This window comes from Syngnathoides biaculeatus, chromosome 16, assembly GCF_019802595.1.
Source record: "Syngnathoides biaculeatus isolate LvHL_M chromosome 16, ASM1980259v1, whole genome shotgun sequence".
NCBI classification, from domain to species: domain Eukaryota; kingdom Metazoa; phylum Chordata; class Actinopteri; order Syngnathiformes; family Syngnathidae; genus Syngnathoides; species Syngnathoides biaculeatus.
Window position 1 is genome coordinate 11,128,453 of NC_084655.1, and position 19,499 is coordinate 11,147,951.

Below are 19,499 nucleotides of genomic sequence, written 5' to 3' on the forward strand. Positions count from 1 at the left end.
CAGTATGCGGTTTAAGATGAGTGATGGCCGCTGCAGTGTGCAAAGGGTGGAGGGCAGAGGAAGAGGCAGGTCCATGGGGCAAACGGAAGGGTTCCCTGGCCACCAAGCCGTAGACCGCGCCAGAGCACGCAGAGGGTCCAGTTGGCACTTCTACATCTGTCGCATGTTTGAAGCAGACTTGCGATCGATTTAATGCCCTGTGACTGAAATAACATGGATGAATGAAGATATTAGGGTATTAAAAACACTGCTTGGTTATCAGCAGATTGTGCAGTTGGAACAAAAAAACCCAAACCTTGCACTGTTATTTTACTTAATTTGTGATCTCACAATCTGGGAGTATTTTCAAGAACCCCCCTCCCCCTCAAAGCCCTTGCGTTCTGCCTTGCAGCGTGACGGCTAGACTTTCTAAGAAAAAGTTATTCTTTCTAAAGACATTCTGCTAGCCCTCCCTGACAAGACAGCGTTAAAAAAAAATGCATCACGTTTTCAGACATTGTTGGCACACCACAACTGTTGAACTGTGGAATGTGTTGCTGCACATGCTGTGTATCAAAACTGTCTCACACGTAGCAGAAGGCTCCATCTAGCGCTCCACGTGAAATGTCGAAGACCAAGACAAATAAACACATAAAACCAACAAATATGCCTTTCAAATAAGCTTTCCATGTTGTGAATTTTCAAGGAGATTCCTGAAAACAGATCCCACTCAATACTGACCAAATGTAAAATGTACTTTTTAATTGGAAATACAGGCAGGTCATTACAGAATTGGAAAATATTTTCTGGTTCCACCATGACTTTTGAAATAATCCATGCAAGACATACAAAAACATAATTTTTTTGTTCTGAGACAAACTGCACCTTACCTGTTGTAGAATGTATTTCTAAATATTTTTTAAAAACTAGGGTTAGGGTTAGGGTTAGGGTTAGGAGCAAGCCCTACAATGTCTATTTTTATCCTGTCCCTCCTTCTACATGAACGATTCCCATATCAAGCATAGCAAACAGATTTTGTCTACCTTGCAATTAACGCATTTATCTCTTCCACAGAGATGTTGTAAATAGTAGTAAATTTCAAGATTTCTGTCTGTTAACACACATAGAACCTTATTAAAATAGTTTTAGCTACAGCAGAAGCGGAAACAAAACTGAGCTGCATAACTCAGTAGAAATGAAATCATCAACTAGTTTCAATGACAATGATAAAACAAATGAGACCTATTTTGGAATGTTTTCAGCCATAATGGTGTGTCACTCAGACCAGTATCAGTTTTTATTTTTTATTTTAGCGCTAGATTTGTGCTTGTCTAGTCAACCTAGAAGCTAACATTGCTAGCTTGCATTCTTGAGCAAAAACTCAATTCTACTTGCCCACTGGATGCATAGCATTAGCATTGTTTCAGAACCACGGTACTGTAATTACTGTACTGTATCAATAAAATGAAATGAGCAGTCAAAGAAATGAAATTTCATTGATGTAATTGCAATTAATTTATTCAGCGATGTTTTAAAATCACATTTTATTGCATGCTTAATACTGTGGTCGCAACTGCGTATGCTGCTGGTTTCAGTCCCTCCATCAAGTTATTGAACTAGAAATAACTTTTACAGTTTTGGTTGGAGCATATTCTATGCAATTAGCAAATACTGTAGTAAGACAGTGTCTAATGGTTCTCGTACAAACCGAGAGTCAACGGGTAACACTGTATATTTATTTAGCAAAGTAAATCTAATCAATATGGTAGGTACAAAGGGCCGAAACCTTCATACAATACACATGCTAAAGACAAACAAAGGACTCGTAGAACATCTATAATAAATAAAACTATTTATTTATATTTCCCGAAAACAGAACAAATATTTACATTTTCGATCACCCTATTTACACACACATCCTGCAATGCTAGTGGCTCAATGTAAAAAAAATAAAATTAAAGAAAAATAAAAAGCTCTGTGCATGTAGATCATCACGAGCATTTACGATTCTCTACCTTCCACCAAAGAGTGGCCATCACAACAGCATCTGTGTTGGGTGTAACAAGTCACTGTAAATATGCAGTGATTTTATACAAATCCTTTTCAGCAATAACACAAAAGCGGACTTTTGAGCAACAATAAAATGCAGCATTTGCTCACAAGAGAGAGCACAGGAGCTAAAAAACTATCGTGATGAGGCACACGTGTTTCTTTTGTCAGGAGCACTCTGATAAGTTCTCCTCCGAAGGGAGGCTATAAAAATACTATACTTGTGTTGCAGTACAGTGCAATGTGCTCAGCCCCATTGGTCTCACATGGTTGCATTAAAGCTATTCTGAAGAATGCATTGGTCCGCTTCACATCGGGGAGAAATTTAAGTTAGTCTCTCCAGTAAAAAGATTAGAAGAAAGGAGCAACATGTGGCTGACGACTTTACCCTGCCAGTCATGCAGAAGGGGCAGGTTCAATTCCCGGCCAGTGCCCAAACACCGTGCTGCTCTCTATTGGCCAGTGCGGGTCCAAAGCTTGGATAAACGGGAAAGTTGCTACAGGAGGTGTAAATAGCGTACCATTGAAGGCACAAACTAGTATGCAGGATTAGTTGAAGTCCTTACTCTCCAGAAAGTGATTATTTTTCATCAATACTGAGGTGATTGCTTACTAATTACACATCAAAAAATAATACTCAGATTTTTGGGGAAAAGCAGGCAGAACTAGCGTTCTCACATTTCTTCAACAATGAGCACTCACCGGGAAAAACTCAATAAAAACTGTTTCAAAGTCTAGAATCTTGTTTCTGATTCAAGAAAAAAATATTCTGGGAGAGGATTACTCTGCATATAAAGCAGTCTATCAAGCAAAAAAACAATACACTTAAAGATCGGCGATTTTGGTACACTTCAAGTACAGCAGCAACTTGGATCACTAAGTGCAAAATTTGCATTAATTTTGTGGCATGAAGCGTGAGGCCTTAATCTATATTTAAACTTAAGATAACGTCACATCTTTTAGCCTGTCATGGAGTTCATAAACGGGCTGTGTTCGGGACAATAATCTATCTCAAGGTGTGTAATCGTCTCAAATTGCCATTTGAAAACTATTTCAATTTGCAGTCAGTTGTTTCGACGCATATACTGCATTATAAACATTTCACGTTCAAGAAAATCACTGCAATTTTATACCTAGAAATCTTATATGGAGCTTCTAGCCTAACCAAGGTGGCTAAGCTACATAAAGGGATGGTAAGCTAATAGTCTCAGACTCTTTCTTTTGGGGGGGGGGGGGGGTCTAGGAGTCTAGCCAAAAATAGAAAAATTACAATTACTTTTGCATGACAAATGCTGACACAATAGTATAATAATGTATGACAATATATCAGCAGCGTCGGCCACACGAACTCAATAACAATCGAGTTAGGGCACTGGGAGAGCCCAGTTAGAAACATTTAGTTCAATTGAAATATGAACTCTCTAATTAGGGAAAAAAGAAAAAAAAAAACACTGAAGTGACCAAAATGAATAGAACCTGAATTCCCAGAGGTTTTGGTGCTGTACACGGATATAGTCGTCTGATAATGCCTTTGAATTCCATCCCAAGTTAGGTTTCAGTAAACGTGGGGTTGTCTGCCTCTTCATCCAGACTCACAACCGATCTCTGATAAGAAAAATGAAAAAGCATATCAGACATAATTGGCAAGCAATAAACAAAGCGACCCTTGTGCGGATAACCGGCTTGGAAAATGGGTGGATGAATTCATAAACTTGTCTCAATACAAATAGATATAGACTGATAGCGAATGCTTTTCTGTACAGTTGGCTTTTGAAAGTTGTCTTTCCGTTGCACAGTACTGGCTCGGCTCATTATTTTGCATCCATCATAGGCAGGCTGCAGAAACCATGCCGCGATAGAAGTGGGACTTGTGCCAGATATCAAAGAACAATGAGGAATGAGAAAGAGGATCTCTTGTATTTAAATTCTCGCCATGTGGCTGCATGATGGCCAGAGTCAGGAGTCACGTTTTGATTTGCAAGATAACTGACAACTATAGCTAAGTAGAGACTGTGGAGTAGAATACAACACCATCAAGAGCTAAAATTAGTACCAGGGTAACATTAGCATGTGTGCTTATTTTTAGTCACTTGTAGTTTATGCACAAAAGTTCCAAAAGCCTGATGACAACCTGCTGGACCAGTGGTTGGCCAGCAAGTGCTTTGTGGTAGTCATATCTTAATTGGAAGCAACAATACTTGGTAGCACTTCAACTTCAGAGAACCTTCTTTTGACGATGAAAATGCATCATGTTCACACAATGACAATCTTTAAACTGTTTCAAAAATGACAACCGTTCACATAAACCTGCAATGAAGACTTAAATATTTCTGTCAAGTGGCTAAAACAGCCCTGTTGACCTACTTTTGGGTAGGAATAGCCGTCAGCGCTATGGTTCCTCCAAATGTGCACTTGGTCCTCTGTGGTTTTTTGATAGACGGGGTTATCAAAGTGGATCCTGTTTGTGTTCTTTAGCTTGTAGTTCTTCCATAGCAGCACACCACCAAAAGCCAGGATACAAACGATTACTACATAAAGATAACCAGCGTGAAGTTTGGTACAGTGGATTAACTTTTCAATGTTGGTTTCCATGACCAAAAGTTACTCACCCACAGGTAAGACAATGTACAAGCCAGTTGGTGAACTGGAAGATGTCCTAGGTATCTCTGTACCATACACATGGTGAATGTCTGAAGAAAAAAAATGACATCATAAGTCAAATAACCATTCATCCATTTCCTACCACTGATCCTGCATCCACCAGTTAGCTTTTCTTTTCATTTACACCTGGAGTTTGAATGATGGTCTGAGAGGTTTTGGGTATTGCAGGCCATCCTGAAGTATGGCTAAGTTCAGGTGCGGAGGTTCTGACCAGAGGCCTCGTGGTGCTTGGCACTGGCTTGACCATAGGTCTTGTGGTTGTGATGGGAGCAATGGAGGTTCGGAACTTGGGTGGGTTTGTGGCTGGCGCAGGTGGGTTGGTTGTCACAATCTGAGGATGCACGGGAGCTTCAGGAGTTGACACCACTTATGGAATAGAAATAATAATATTAATAGGAGGCAGGGAGTGGGTGGAATATATTAAGCAAACGTGCAGTGAATTTAGGTCAGATCTTTGGCAATTGACATACCCGGTACACATCTCCTCATATCACTTGCGAGCATCATGTTATCAGCACAGACGCAGGTATATTTAGGGGGATGGCTGCCCACTTGTGGTGCTCCGAGGCACATAAATTCACAGCCACCATTGGACACGCCACACCAGTCTCTCCCTGCAAAAATAGGGAGTGGTGAAATGATTAAAATGAGATCCATATTTTAGAGGAGACTGTCAATGCTTTTTTTTTTAAAAAAAAAAAAAAGAGTCTGATCTCATGTGCAAAATTTGATGATGAAATCCCACCCATCCATAGGGTTCAATCAACTAATCAATCGTTCAAAGGTTTCCACATACCAGTAGGCTGTTTAAGGTTATGGTACACAATAACATCTTCTGGAGATGACAGGTGCTGTACCACTGCTGTGATGTCTGCGCCAGTCAACCTATTAGCACTGAGGATGGCATTGTTACCGACGTCTGTCCAGAATACTCTTTCCTTAAGTGCACAAAGAAGATAAGATATTTATGGAAAGACTATGCGCACAACAAGGCAGGTCATTGCTTAACACAGTTTTTGTTGTTGTTGATTTTTTGCAAACAGTTTGTATCTGGCTGTAAATAAGTACCTCAAACAATGTAAGTCCCAACGGGTGGTTCAGGTGGTTTTCATCAATAATGAGGGTGTGTCGGTCCCCACCCTGGACGCCGATACTGGAGAGTGTGTGTAACTTTGAGTCCACCCAGTAGAGCCGCTGGTTTAACAGGTCTAGGGGAAGGGGGTGGTTGAGCGGAAAGAGGTCTTTCAGTCATGCTTCAAATAGAGAGGAGGAAATACAGAGAGACTAGAAGGTTAGAGTATACCAAGTGTGATTCCATTGGGCCACATAATGTTGTCAGTGACCAAAGCTGTGCGGTCACCTCCATTCAGACCACTTTTTTCAATTTTAGGAGGATTCCCCCAGTCAGTCCAAAAAATGAAGCTGGTCAGACAAATATGTGTATAAATTATTGCAATCACAACACTGAAATGAAAATCTACTGACGAAAGTCAAGGCGGTATAGGAGGGCGGCTTACTTGTTGTAGGGGTCAACCACGATTGCTCGGGGTTTAGATAAGCCCTGGGAGAAGAGAGTCTTACGACGATCGCCATCAGCAGTTACCACAGAGATGGTCTTGCGAATGCTGTCAGTCCAATACAGCTTGTTATGGATCCAGTCAAAGGCAATACCCTCAGGTGCCACAATGTCATCAGAAATCATTATAGTGTGATGAGTGGAGTTCTGTGCTGAATCCATTTGAACTCTGGAAAAATTAAAAAAAAAAAGTTTTTATATTGAAAACTGTTTTATCAATCACGGCAATATATACAGAGATTTTAATCTAAGAGATAGCTAACATACTCTGTGTGCATCAACAGCATTGTTTTGATTTGTTTTACAAGTACTATGATTATGGTTGGGCATTGTTTTAATCTGAGTGATTACGGTCACGATTCCGGTTCCTCATATAGATTCTGGTGCCAAATGATTCCCAATTCCAATTCTTTTATGAGCCAGGGTCAAAAAGTGTGCATAGTTTAAAGATAGGTTATCCAAATTATGAACACCCATTTTCTGAGCAGCGCGCAGCATAGCAAGCATAGCTGTTGTTTGTCTCTATGTGCCTAGTTGAACTAACTACTTTCAACTAGTTGAAAGTGTAGCCTGCCTCCTGGCCAAAGATAGCTGGGAAAGACTCCAGCACTCCCATGACCCTCGTCAGGATAAGCAGCTCAGATGATGGATGGATGTTTTATCACCATCATCATACGTACAAGTTTTAATTTGACTTCCAGTTTTAAGTTTATATCCTTTTATGTTGAAGGGTACAGACCAGAAGTCACCATTTGAAAATGAAATGAAGAGAAAATTCACACGACAATGACATTTGAAAACGAAGGTAAGGCAAGATATAGAGTAATTAATGGAGCCAAATACTATAAAATGATTTATTTAACTACACACCAATGGGGCAAAAGGGATGTGTTTGTGTTATGATGAGACAACATTCATGTGAATTTTGTTCCAAATGATTGTGATGTAACGTCACTTTTACACCATGAGGTGTAGGCAGAGCCGCGTACCAGAAGGGAGCGCGTCAGACTTCCACAAATCGCGGAAGCCTCCTTTGCACGTTAAAATCTTACTGGTCGTGAATTTGAACAGTTAACACACACTTGTTTACCGTCGCTGTTGGGAAGAAGCAATCTTAGTGCATGTTTTTCATTGATTTTCGCTACTCCCTTCTTTCGGCGGACTGTAGCCATCAAAACTGGGAACTGAAAATTTTTAATTTGAATGATTCTGGGAGACTCCCAATATAAGTCCCATTTCCATTCGGTTCTCAATTCTCTATGCCCAACCTGAACCGAGATATTTTTACTCTGCTATTTGTTGCTGTGGGAAGTTGATGTAATTTATTGGCCAGAATTTGGCTTGACCTGCCAATATCCATCAGTTCTTTCCTGAATCCCCTGTGCAGAAAAAGGCCCGATGGGACACCTTCTAAAGCTTGAGAGTGTACCTCACCTTCAATGTCTACCAACAGGTCTCGGGATTTCTGCCACAACAAAGACCAAGCACCTTATGGGCACAGCTCCATTCGACAAAGTTAATAATAGAGAAACAGAACATAGCCCACTTGGACTCAATGTCTCCCTCCTCTCCTGGCATGTGATTCTGCAAGACGTGGGACTTTGAAACTGCCTCTGACTACTGGTGACTCTGCTAGCAGACCCTCCACAATATGTTTGGGCACATTGAGACAAACAGCCGCACTCAGAATCACACCTCGGTGCAATTTAGAGTGTCCAATTAATGTTGCATGTTTTTGGGATGTGGGAGGAAGCCGAAGTGTCTGGAGAAAAACCATACAGGCAGGGGGAGAACATGCAAACTCCACACAGGCAGGTCTGGGATCGAACCCGGGACCTCAGAACTGTGAGGTCAACGCATTCCAGCTGAGCCACCGTGCCACCTCAAGCGTCCCGGTCGCACAAAAAATGATCCCTGCCTTCAGGTACCATCCAACTAATAACGGAGCTGACGCCTATGGGTCGTACCACAAGTGGTAAGCCCATGGCAGAAGGGACCCATATTGTGTGCATGGTGGCCATAGGTCGAACAATTAGGACTACTTTAACCTTTCTCCTAAACAACAGGTCAATTATGCCACAAAACAATAAACTCTCTCTCACCTGTAGATCTTTTTCTGGGAGATGTCTGACCAGTAGATGTCTTTTGTGGCCATGTTCATGTCCAGAGCCACAGCGCTCTTTAGTTGGGTGATGACCTGAGTGTACTCAGTTTTGACTAAGGCCATTTTTCTGACTTCATGACGATTGGTGAAAAAAAGATAGGGACTTGTACCTAAAACATTATAATGGACACTTTGGTTACTCATAACCTGAAAATACTCTCTAGTTATGGTATACTCAATATTCAGAGAAAGAACACGGAGAGCTGATTTTTACCAATGGCCTTGCAGTCTTTGGTTGATGGGTCAACTTGGTAACCTTCTCCACACTCGCATTTGTAGCTGCCTGGTTGGTTAACGCAGATCTGACTGCAGGTTTCTGGGATGATACATTCGTCAACATCTGATGAAAGATGAGGAAAACATAAAATTCTTGTAGTTTGTTGAGGTGTTAGACATTAGACAGTGTGGGGGGGGGGCTTTCCTTTTTACCTTCACAATGATTTTTGTTAACAAAATAATATCCCATGGGACAGCGGCACTCAAAACCAATTATCAGGTTGATGCAGACATGAGAGCAGCCACCATTGTCGAGGAGACATTCATTGAGACCTGAAGAGAGAAAAGCTTTGCGATTGTTTTTTTCCCCTCAGGACATAACAGGTAGACACTGCCAGGGCAAAATATTATGACAGCTATAAATGTATGTAGATATAAACTCACCACATTCCCTCACAGGCTCATCTGACCAATCTCGGCAATCACGGTTGTTGTCACACACTTTATCCATGCTAATACATTCCCCACTGCGACACTTAAATCTGGTCTCTCCGTCACATTGAGTGACTGCACAGACAAATAAAACAATATCAAGAAATGGGTAGTCAAAGTACATAGCTCCAGCTTGTCAGCAGGTTCATACCATTGACACAGCCTCTTTCATCGCTCATGTCCCTGCAGTCATACCGAATGTTACATTGGTGGCTTCCATGAATGCAAGTGCCGTCATCACATTGAAACTCATCAGGACGGCAGGTTGGACGTACTAGAAGGATGCAATCAGAAAGACATTTAGATGCTATGGATGCTATCAGTTCATCCAACAAGGCTTAGTTGGGACGGACTAACCACGGGTTAGCCAGAGGCTTTAGCTAACTAAGCCTTGTTGCATGACCAGAACAGTCCATTTGCAATCGAATAAATACACTGAGAAAGGGATCACACATACCGCAGTCGGCTTCATCGGATCGATCGAGGCAGTCAGCTTCTCCATCACACCTCCAGTTTCCATGAATGCACTCCCCACTAGCACAGTGGAATTCCAGAGGTGAGCAGCGATGAGCTGCCGAAGGGGTGTTGGGTGGTGTTGCCGTACCACAGTTCTGGGTCCACTCGTCTGAACCGTCTGCGCAGTCAGCATCTCCGTCGCAGGCCCACAGACGTGGAATGCAAACAGTGTTATTGCACTGAAACGCAACAGCACTACACGTAACTGATGGGCAGGAGGCCTCGTCGCTGCCATCATCGCAGTCTGCATCTTCATCGCACACAAATGAAGGAGACACACACTGCCCATTTGTGCAACGGAACTCAGTGGCTGTGCAGTTTTTTTGTCCTAAGTGAGAGGGTACAGAGAGAAGAAGCCAGAGATCAAAAGAGATCAACATCAAGCCAATAAGACACATAGGTATGGATAGATTAAATAGGCAGAACCAAACGTAGCAAAAGTACTTTCATTTCATTTGCCCCACATGGGTCTTGTAGCTAACAACTTCAAACAATTTTCTTCAATAAGGCCATGGATTTGGACCTCCTAGCTTCTCTGAATCTGTTGCTGTCATGATTAACCTGGTCCATGATCCTCCCTGTCACTGCTGGCCCAGTTTTTTTCCACCTTATTACTCCCCAAGATCTACATTGGATGATAGGTGCGATTAGTCATTTCCTTAGCCACTGTCCTTTTTTTATATTTTCCACCATATTGCCAAAAGTATTTGTTCACTTGCCTGGATGCAGAGATGAATTTAAAGGGTAAATATTTTGCCTAAAAAGTATTTCTTTCAGGGATGCAATATTGTCTCAGAGGTACCTCAGTACACGTGAAATATGAATTGAAATCGATTGTGCATTCCTGAGCTCCAGATGTTTTTCTGTTGAGGGGCCTGAGCTCATACCCTTCAAATTTCTGCAGCGTATATGTCACTAGCAAATAAATATATCCACCTTCTATTGAAGACTAACATAAACACTAAAAAGTATCAGTGCAAGAGTGCAACCCACCGTTTACTGAAAGTTGTTAGCTGCCTCAATGTTGGCATGCACGTATTTTATTGTTTCACTCGCCCAATTTTAACAAAGTTAAGACAAACATTTTACGCTGCCGCTATTGGACTCAACCACATCTTTGTGAGCATGCTGATTCATTGGTTTTCACAGCTTTCTTCTTCAAGGTTAGCGGTCTGTCGGCATCAAAAGTGTGAACCAAAATTTTTAAATTTGAACAAACGAACCAGAATGTTGGTCCCGGTTACAATCAGTTCTCGATTCGTAATGCCCAACCTCATTTAGGAGTGTATTTATGGGACACTTGGACCATTTTTCCAAAAACGCATTTGTAAGATTAGACACTGATCTTGGATGAGAAGCCCTGGCTCTCAGTGCTCGCTCTAATTCATCCAAAAGTGTTACATAGGGTTGAGATGAGCCCCTCATGTGTCCTCTAGACCCAACTGTACTAGTACTTCAGCCCTCTTTGAAGTCTACTGCACAGGGGTGCTTCCATCTTTGCATGGCTCAGAAGGATTGCCGTAATCTGTCCACTTCTGAGTAGAGGAGTAGTTCCCTGAACATAGATTTGAACTCAGGTCCATTGATGTGGTAGCCAGATCGCAGACACAACTGTCACATTTCCCCCTTGTAACTAAAGGAGCTTCTACTCTACTAGGAAGATTGTATGTCTGTATTTTGTATATTCCTTACCACAGTTCTCTTCATCTGCTCCATTCTCACATTCTGCTTTCCCATCACAGCGCCAAGTGTTTGGTATACACTGGTGAAGGTGGTCGCCACAACTAAAGTCCGATGGACTGCATGTTTTGCTCACTGAACGAGACACAAAAACCAATAGTAAATAGAAACTTGACACTGAGGATTTGTAGGGTGCACATATATTCTCATACTTACAGCAAGTATTAGGAAGCTCGTCTGTGCCATCTCCACAGTCATCTGTGCCGTCACACACCCACCTGACTGTGATGCATCTTCCATTTCCACATGCAAACTGCTTGCTTCCGCATATTGTCTCTGCGCCTGCTGCACAGAGAGAGCTTCCAAATGATAATTTTGAGCTAATTCATCGATGACACGTCAATTGTTTGTGCAAAAAAAAAGAAAAAAAAAACAAGCTTATTTCCGTGTACTCCGGTCTCCTCACACATTAAAAAGATATACAGCGAACCAGGTTCCCCTGCTTAAACCAGCACATGTCAAGACCCGTCTTAAGTTTGCCAATGACCATTTGGATGATACAGATGAGTCATGGGTGAAAGTTTTGTGGTCAGATGAGACCAAAATGGAACTTTTTGGTCATAATTCCACTAACCGTGTTTGGAGGAAGACGAATGATGAGTTCCATCCCAAGAACACCATCCCTACTGTGAAGCATGAGGGTGGTAGCATCATGCTTTGGGGGTGTTTTTCTGCACATGGGACAGGACGACTGCACTGTATTAAGGAGAGGATAACCGCGGCCATGTATTGTCAGATTTTGGGGAACAACTTCTTTCCCTCAGTCAGAGCATTGAAGATGGGTCGTGGCTGAGTCTTTCAACATGACAATGACCCAAAGCACGCAGCCAGGAAAACCAATGAGTGGCTCCGTAAGAAGCATATCAAGGTTCTGCCGTGGCCTAGCCACTCTCCAGACCTAAACCCAATAAAAAAATCTTTGGAGGGAGCTGAAACTCCATGTTTCTCAGTGACAGCCCTAAAACCGGCTGATCTAGAGAAGATCTGTGTGGAGGAGTGGGCCAAAATCCCTCTTGCATTGTGTGCAAACCTGGTGAACAACTACAGGAAATGTGACCTCTGCAATTGCAAACAAAGGCTACTGTACCAAATATTAACATTGGTTTTCTCAGGTGTTCAAATACTTATTTGCAGGTGTATCACACAAATAAATTGTTAAAAAAATCAAACATTTTAATTTCAGGATTTCTCTTTTTAGATTATCTCTCACACAGTGGACATGCACCTCCGATGAAAATTTCAGACCCCTCCATGATTTTTAAGTGGGAGAACTTGCAATCTAGCAGGGTGTTCAAATACTTATTTTCTTCACTGTACATGGTAGGTTAATTGACACTCTAAATTTCCCATAGTTGAGACTATGGATGTGAATGGTCGTTTTTACACTCTATTTGTGGCCTGTAATTGACTTTCAACCAGTTCTGTGAGTTTCCTCCTTTTTGCTTAAAGTTAGCTTGGATAGTATCCAGCTAACTCAAGACCCTTATGAGGACAAAAGGTAGAGAAAAAGGATCGATGAATAGTTAGCTTATTGGGAAAAAATATTGTGTTGAATACAGAGTAAAGCAACTCTGAGACCAGTCACAAAGCAGTAGAAGCTGTCTCCATTTTGAGCTAGAGCTGCCAGAGTGGCACAGTCAGTCAATATTAGTTTGAACACCACCAAGTCAAATGACGTGTCTCTGTGCAAACATGGGTTCCACAATCACCCGATTTAGCAGATCAAAACCACAAAAGAATGTCGTAGCATGAGATCATCTGTGCCAAACGAGTCGTCTGATGAAGAAAAAGGTTGCCCCACTGACCTCCATCTATAAGGGAGCCACTGAAGTGGAATGGTACATGGTATGCATATACCGTGACATTGGAAGCCTTTAGGGCTTGAAATCCAAAAAAGCTGCCTGTTTCTCACACGGGCCAAAGGAAGACGCTTACAGCAAACGCCGCAACACTTATTTAAAACCTAAACAGCAATATTATTACTATGCATAAAGGGAGGAAATGAACACATTCACGTTACTATTACTATATAGTCAACTATTTAAACATGTTTAGGTTCGTGCCACATTAAATGGAAACACGACTGGAAAGAACGTGACTCTTTCTCGCTATGTATATGCTTCAGAGCTGTAAATCAAAAGATAAACATCTGGTGGCTTTGGCCAAGTTTTTGCACTTGTGGAAAACTCTGTCACTGAGTTCTGTGCGAGGTTTGCCCCAACTCGGCACTTAAGCATAAAGTCTATTATCTGTGAAGAAATTTTATGTCTGGAAGCCATGCTTGTGTTGGGTTCACATGATAGAATACTATCATTGAGGAGGTAAAATGGAAAACAAACAATCCATTATTGATAAATGTCCAAGAGTTCAAGATTTTTTGTTAGTCTCAAAGCCATCGCACATCAGAGGTGGCAAAATTACTCACACCATGTAAGTAGTACTGATACGTGTGTAAAAATGACTCCGCTACACCTAGATGCAGTGATTTAGCTCAAACTAAAAAGAAAAATCATTTTTACTGTTCATTATATACAATACCATTTTTCATAACTTGGCAAAATAGAGAGAGAAAGAAAAAAAACAAGCACCCAGAAGTGCTGTTTTTTTTTTTAGGTGCAAATTGTAACATGTTTATCATGAATCGTTATCATGTACTGTAGCTGTAAAAATCAAATAAATACATAAGGCCGTGGGTGGCAAATCGCTTGCTTCTCCAAATTGGTCGCATCACATCACCGGAGACAAATTCCTTGTGTGTTGTTACATACTTGGCCATTGAAGCTGATTCTGATTCACTGCTAACCCTGGTTTCTTATCTGCATTACAAACACTTAAGATCGCAATCAGTAACAAAATGAAGATCCCAAATGCTGTTGATTTAACATCTTTCTATTTACCTCTTTTTTACAGTACGTGGTTACAAGGAAAAACAAACAAAACGCCTATTGTGATAACATTTTCAAAAGTATTGTGTTTAAATGTATGGGGAAACATAAAAAGTAAAAATGACAGATATCTGAAAAAAATAGAGAGCAACAAAGTATTTTTACTTTTTTTTTTACTTCCTAACACGATTGCACATTATTTATCTATTGAGCTTAAAGGTCAGGCCTTAAGGACAACATGGCCTTATTGACCTGGAATAAACAAATATTGTGAAAATGAATGTTCTGCCAAATTTTGCTGGCCTGTCCTATCTCGAATATTTGCTGTGTTTATTTAATATTTGATCACTTGTGGAAAAAGTATTAATAACACCTAGGAACTTTTACAGATTAAGACTAACACGTACGGGCTCAGCTGTGGCTATGAAATAAAAGGAACAAAGCCATATCTAATTTTAGTTTCTTTGGAGAGTTTCTTTGAAAAGGCTGCTATTTTGACTCTGTTTACAACTCACTTTTTCTCCAAACCAGCATACTGGCTGGAAACCAGTCTGACAATGTGTGACCAAAACTCAAACGGGATTTGTATTGGAGTGTAGACGTGGGGATTCCATTGTTATGCGCAGTTTTAAGGTAAAAAAAAAATGGTTGGAGCAAAAGCAATCAAAGCATCATAATGTTGCATAACGTGGGGTCCGGTTGCACTTTACGAATGACCAGCTGCCCTGATCCATTCATACAAACTGATTGGCTGCGCGATCTTATTGTGTGGTAAATGGACAATAAAATGGGCCGATTGAGAGGTGTCTGAAAAGAAAATGATTTTTATGCGTCGATGATAATAAATCAAGGGAACGTGGGGGGCTGGGAATACTTTCATCATGTGGATGAGAAAGAGTTGAGAAGATTTGACCTACATTCTGGTAGACCAAGCTAACCCCTCAAGCCCCCACCTCAACATTTTGCATCCCATAGAGAAGAGTAGGCAATTTCAACCCAAACAATATCATATTTTTTTTTACATTATGAATCATGTTATAGAGGGGATATTCGAGTTTCAAAGAAGAGAAACTATAAGAACAATGAATTTGGACTTACTTGTCTGAACTTGAGAGTAGATTAGAAATGCCAACAACGCAACGAGTGGCTCCATGGCTTCCACGCACACTATAGGATGCACAAAAGTCTACGTTATGAGACACTATTATTATAATATATTAATATAGAGTAAGGTGATGGGTCTGACCCAAGAGATGATCCTTCACTCTGCTATGTTTGGCAGGCAACAGCACGAGATCCATTTCAATGTGGTTCACCGGGTGGGTGGGACTGGTGGGGTCCAGGGGGGGCTGTGGTTAGGAAGGCGGGATTTGAAATGGGGTGACTTGCGAGCCACAGCAGACTCAACAATCTGGAGGCGGAGCTCCCTGGCTTGGAGATGAATTTTTACTATGATTCCATTTAACCCATTCCGAGAAGGCTGACATGTGCACGTGGCACGTGAAACATTGGAGGGTTTTTTTCTCCCCAGAACGTTGAGTTTGGACCCTTGCGCAACACATCCTTGACATGGGTGGTGAACAGGGGCCTCTATTGTAGTATAAAACATTTAAAACAAATATTGCTCAGTCATATTTTGCACAAGTTGACATTTTAAAAATACTTCCGCAACACCCAATCCGTAGTGCCCAAATTACAGCCAGAGGCCATTTGACCCCAACCCCCCCCCCCCCCCCGCCCATTTAAAAGAAAAATCATTAATGCAACCCACAACACGTATATCAAAAAATAACATTTAACGTAGGCCACAAAGAAAAAAGGTGGAGGGGTAGCATGAAAAATGTAATTAAAATTGTAATTTACAGTGTTAGGTGGGGAGCTGATGAACCTACCAATCACGTTGGGGTATAAGGTTCTGGGGGGGGGGGGGGAATTGACCAGGTTTGATGCAAACAGAGAAAGAGAAACGTTTTTCAATGAAGAAAAGTTACAGTTACAGTTACAGTTACAATCCATCGGAGCCATGAGTGCAAATGCAGAATCCAATTGTTTTTGAAAGTAGGAATGCAGTGGAGTGCTCAATGTGGAAGACCACAAAAGACAGCTGGATATTTGCAAAATTCCTTAGTGAAGAGCCTCCCCTCTTAACAACATTTAGCAGCTCACGAACGTACCACTGTCAAGGTTTACGAGCAGGAGCATCGATGTGACCACATAGATTCACCACATCTACTACTGCCGTGCAAAAAGAGAAGGTTCATGTTACTATTGACCAGAAAGGTTAAAAGTTAAGTTGGGAAAAGTATGGCGAATCCAAAACACAATGTCACCTCTCAAATACAGCAGAGGCAGAGTTTGGGTTTGGGTTAAATGAGAAAAGGGTTCATAATTTCTTCTTCTAGTTGTCTAATGACAGCTTGAAAGTCAATAACTTCCGGAGGCTTAAAGGACAAAAAGAGTACAGGAAGAGAGATAAAGTGCACCCAGCAGACAAAACTTCAGAACAGTCACCTCAAATCAAAAGAATTATTTTGACTCATTCGTTAAAAATACATTCGCTGCCATTGACGGCTTTAGAAATGTAAAATCTGGATGGCAGAGATTGGGTTTTCAATAGTTTTGTTACACTATACATCCATTTTCCATCCATATTCAGTTCTACTCACATTCTCATCTATTGTCACTAATTTAGCATCTTTAATGAACATAACACACATTTTTTTTTGGGGGGGGGGGGTGCAACCAGACACAACTGTACTGGCTTTTATCTATTTGATAAGAACACTGATTATTACTACTGTCTACTAACCGCCATACTGAAATAATAATGCCAGTTATATGATAATAACATGCATTACAGAAGCGCAACATGACCTGAGTGGTAACAATAAACATTTTGACATTCTCAAAGGAAGATACAATATATTGAGAGAGAGATAATGGGATACAAGCCTTGGTGTCCATCTATGCTACAGCAACAGTAATCAATGCACAGTGTCCTTTTTTTTTTTTTTTTTTCTGATCTACTCACAATACAATGATGATAGGGAATTTGAGGTTTCTAGATCAAGACTATTTAACAGAATATTTTTCACTTCATGAAAGTGTATCAACATTGCTTGAACCCACATCTGACCAGGGAAGAAGAACAAAAGCGTGATGCAAAAAAAGAGGATGCAGATCTTCTCCTCACAACACATTTTCTGAGAAAGGCAAGAATTTAACACACCCCACTGTGGGAAACCCTTGGCTCCACTCTTTATCTCTTCCTCATCTCATATCAACGTTTTCTGGTTCTTCCGGTATTTTTTGCTCTCAGGTTACGAAGCCACTTTCATACAGCCTGCTTAAACACGTCAGAAAATGCGCTACCTGCCTCCGTCCTCAACCTAAAGGTTGAATCAAGATCCCGTTGAAGCAGTTTAGACCGTTTTTCTTCCCTGATTTTTGTTGCTTCACTGAATACTTTTTGTGGTTTGATATTATCTTGTCAAAGAAGGATGTCAATATGAAATCAGAGACTGTTTTCAGAAGTTGAATCCCGATCTAAGTCAAATGCATGGTCAAGCGCTGACATGTTATTAAGTATTAAACAGTAAATTTCATGTGCAAGAGGCTTGGGACAAATGACAGTTGCTGTTGTTCAACTTTGAAAACAACGTTGGAAAAGCTCACAACTCACAGTTGGGATCAAACAGCAGCCACTGTTTTGTTGACCCGCCACTTACCTCTTGGCTAGAAAAGGGAAAAAATATATATATTTTGAGGTGGAAATACTTTCGTTCTACCGTACAGGGTTATATTTGTAAATGTGAAATTAAATAAGACATTTTCTTTAACGGTTATCAACCGTTGATCTTAATATTTACTTATTCGCAAAAGGTAGCGTCATGTCGCAGCTCGCTGATGTATTGGGAGTGCAGTCGTAGATTGGTTTAACCGCCTTAAGTGAGTAACCTGCTTTTATAGTTTGGGCTCATCGCCTTGAACTTGAAAAAGATAAGCGTTCTAGCGGGAAATGTCAACAAAGAAGCTGCAAGGCAAAGAATCAATGTCAAAGTTCACCGCTGATGTAATGAAAACTACAGCTGTACAAATAACTCATAGAACGACTTCTGCTGAAGATTGTTGGACAAATCATCCCGTAAGAGCCTTTCGTTCCTGGAACATGATGTGTCTTTACCTGCAATCTGCCACTGGTGGTGAAGGAAGATGACAGAAGTACAACCAACCAGCTGCCTAATGTTGGAAATATTTCATGCGACCTCATTGTCACCTCACTCAATTTGTTTGAATAGATTTACTATATTAGATGCAACCATTAAAAACAAAAAACTATTTTTGGGATGGGGGGAAAACCCCCATTATTTGTGGAGCCCATGCCTATTTACAATATTTTTCCCTTGATCCCCTGCTTATTTGAAGTTTGTTTTTTGTTGGAGGCGGGCTTTTTTTTTTTATTTAAAAACAATCATGGCAGTTAGGAACATACATTCTTTTGTTATTCACAGCGGTCCACTGTATATTTTAAATGGGAAATAACATTTTTATTATTTAGTTTTATGTTTTAAGTGCAAGCTTATGTACTGCATTTTGTTCTGGCTGCATTTTATTTGCCCTCAATAATAAAATTTGAGTTATGTGAGTTGAAAATGATCACCATGCTACTTAATTCAAAAAGCACAACCAAATACTGTATTGTTCTTGGATTTTCGTAAATAGTTTCACAAATGACAGTCATCAGTTCCAAATCATCAACTGTTAAAGCATGAATGGAATGTTTAAAAAAAAAAACTCCCCATGATGATGCATATAGTTTGAAGACATTTGAAAATAGTCATTAGTACAATTTGAAGCACCAAGAGGCCATATTTATTAAAATGTTAAGGTAGTCAAAACAAAAATCTTACTGGGTCAAGTTAGTTTTTCACATAAGAACCACTATTTGAAAGGAGTTGCAGAAATCCACCATCTTTGTTAGCTTAAATTTTTGAGGATGTCAGAATAGGATCCCATAGCAGCTGTTTCGATGTGAATTGCCTCCCACCCTCAACAATCTTTTGTTTGAGGGCGCTCCAAACATTCTCAATAGGGTTGAGGTCAGTTGAGGATAGGGGCCAGACCATGACTTTGTTTCCTTCTATGCCCATAACAGCCAATGAAGCAGCAGGATTGCACAGGTTGACAGCATGAGATTGCTACCATAAATTCAATACATAAA

General features: G+C 40.7%; 1 protein-coding gene across 1 annotated transcript; it reads right to left on the reverse strand.

The window, feature by feature from the left end:
- Positions 1-1,814: 1,814 nt before the first annotated feature.
- Positions 1,815-15,930, reverse strand: ldlra (low density lipoprotein receptor a). Its single transcript, XM_061846834.1, has 19 exons — positions 15,525-15,930; positions 15,377-15,445; positions 11,550-11,678; positions 11,346-11,468; positions 9,595-9,981; positions 9,289-9,411; positions 9,090-9,212; positions 8,859-8,978; positions 8,644-8,769; positions 8,368-8,539; positions 6,207-6,434; positions 5,993-6,111; positions 5,758-5,897; positions 5,486-5,627; positions 5,160-5,303; positions 4,816-5,055; positions 4,638-4,718; positions 4,393-4,556; positions 1,815-3,633 (listed from the first exon to the last, which is right to left on the reverse strand). The coding sequence occupies exons 1-19, from the start codon at positions 15,577-15,579 to the stop codon at positions 3,577-3,579; spliced, it is 2,742 nt and encodes a 913-aa protein (XP_061702818.1). The 5' UTR covers positions 15,580-15,930; the 3' UTR covers positions 1,815-3,576.
- Between the last annotated feature and the right edge of the window lie 3,569 nt (positions 15,931-19,499).

What these genes read in the sequence shown, in the direction of transcription:
- ldlra (XM_061846834.1), bottom strand. Translation starts at nt 15,579, where the DNA reads ATGGATCTCGTGCTGTTGCCTGCCAAACATAGCAGAGTGAAGGATCAT. An exon ending in AGTGAAGGATCATCTCTTGG is followed by an intron (nt 15,446 to 15,524) that starts GTCAGACCCATC and finishes TGCATCCTATAG; the next exon opens with TGTGCGTGGAAGCCATGGAG. An exon ending in ACGGCTATTCCTACCCAAAA is followed by an intron (nt 3,634 to 4,392) that starts GTAGGTCAACAG and finishes TTTTCTTATCAG; the next exon opens with AGATCGGTTGTGAGTCTGGA.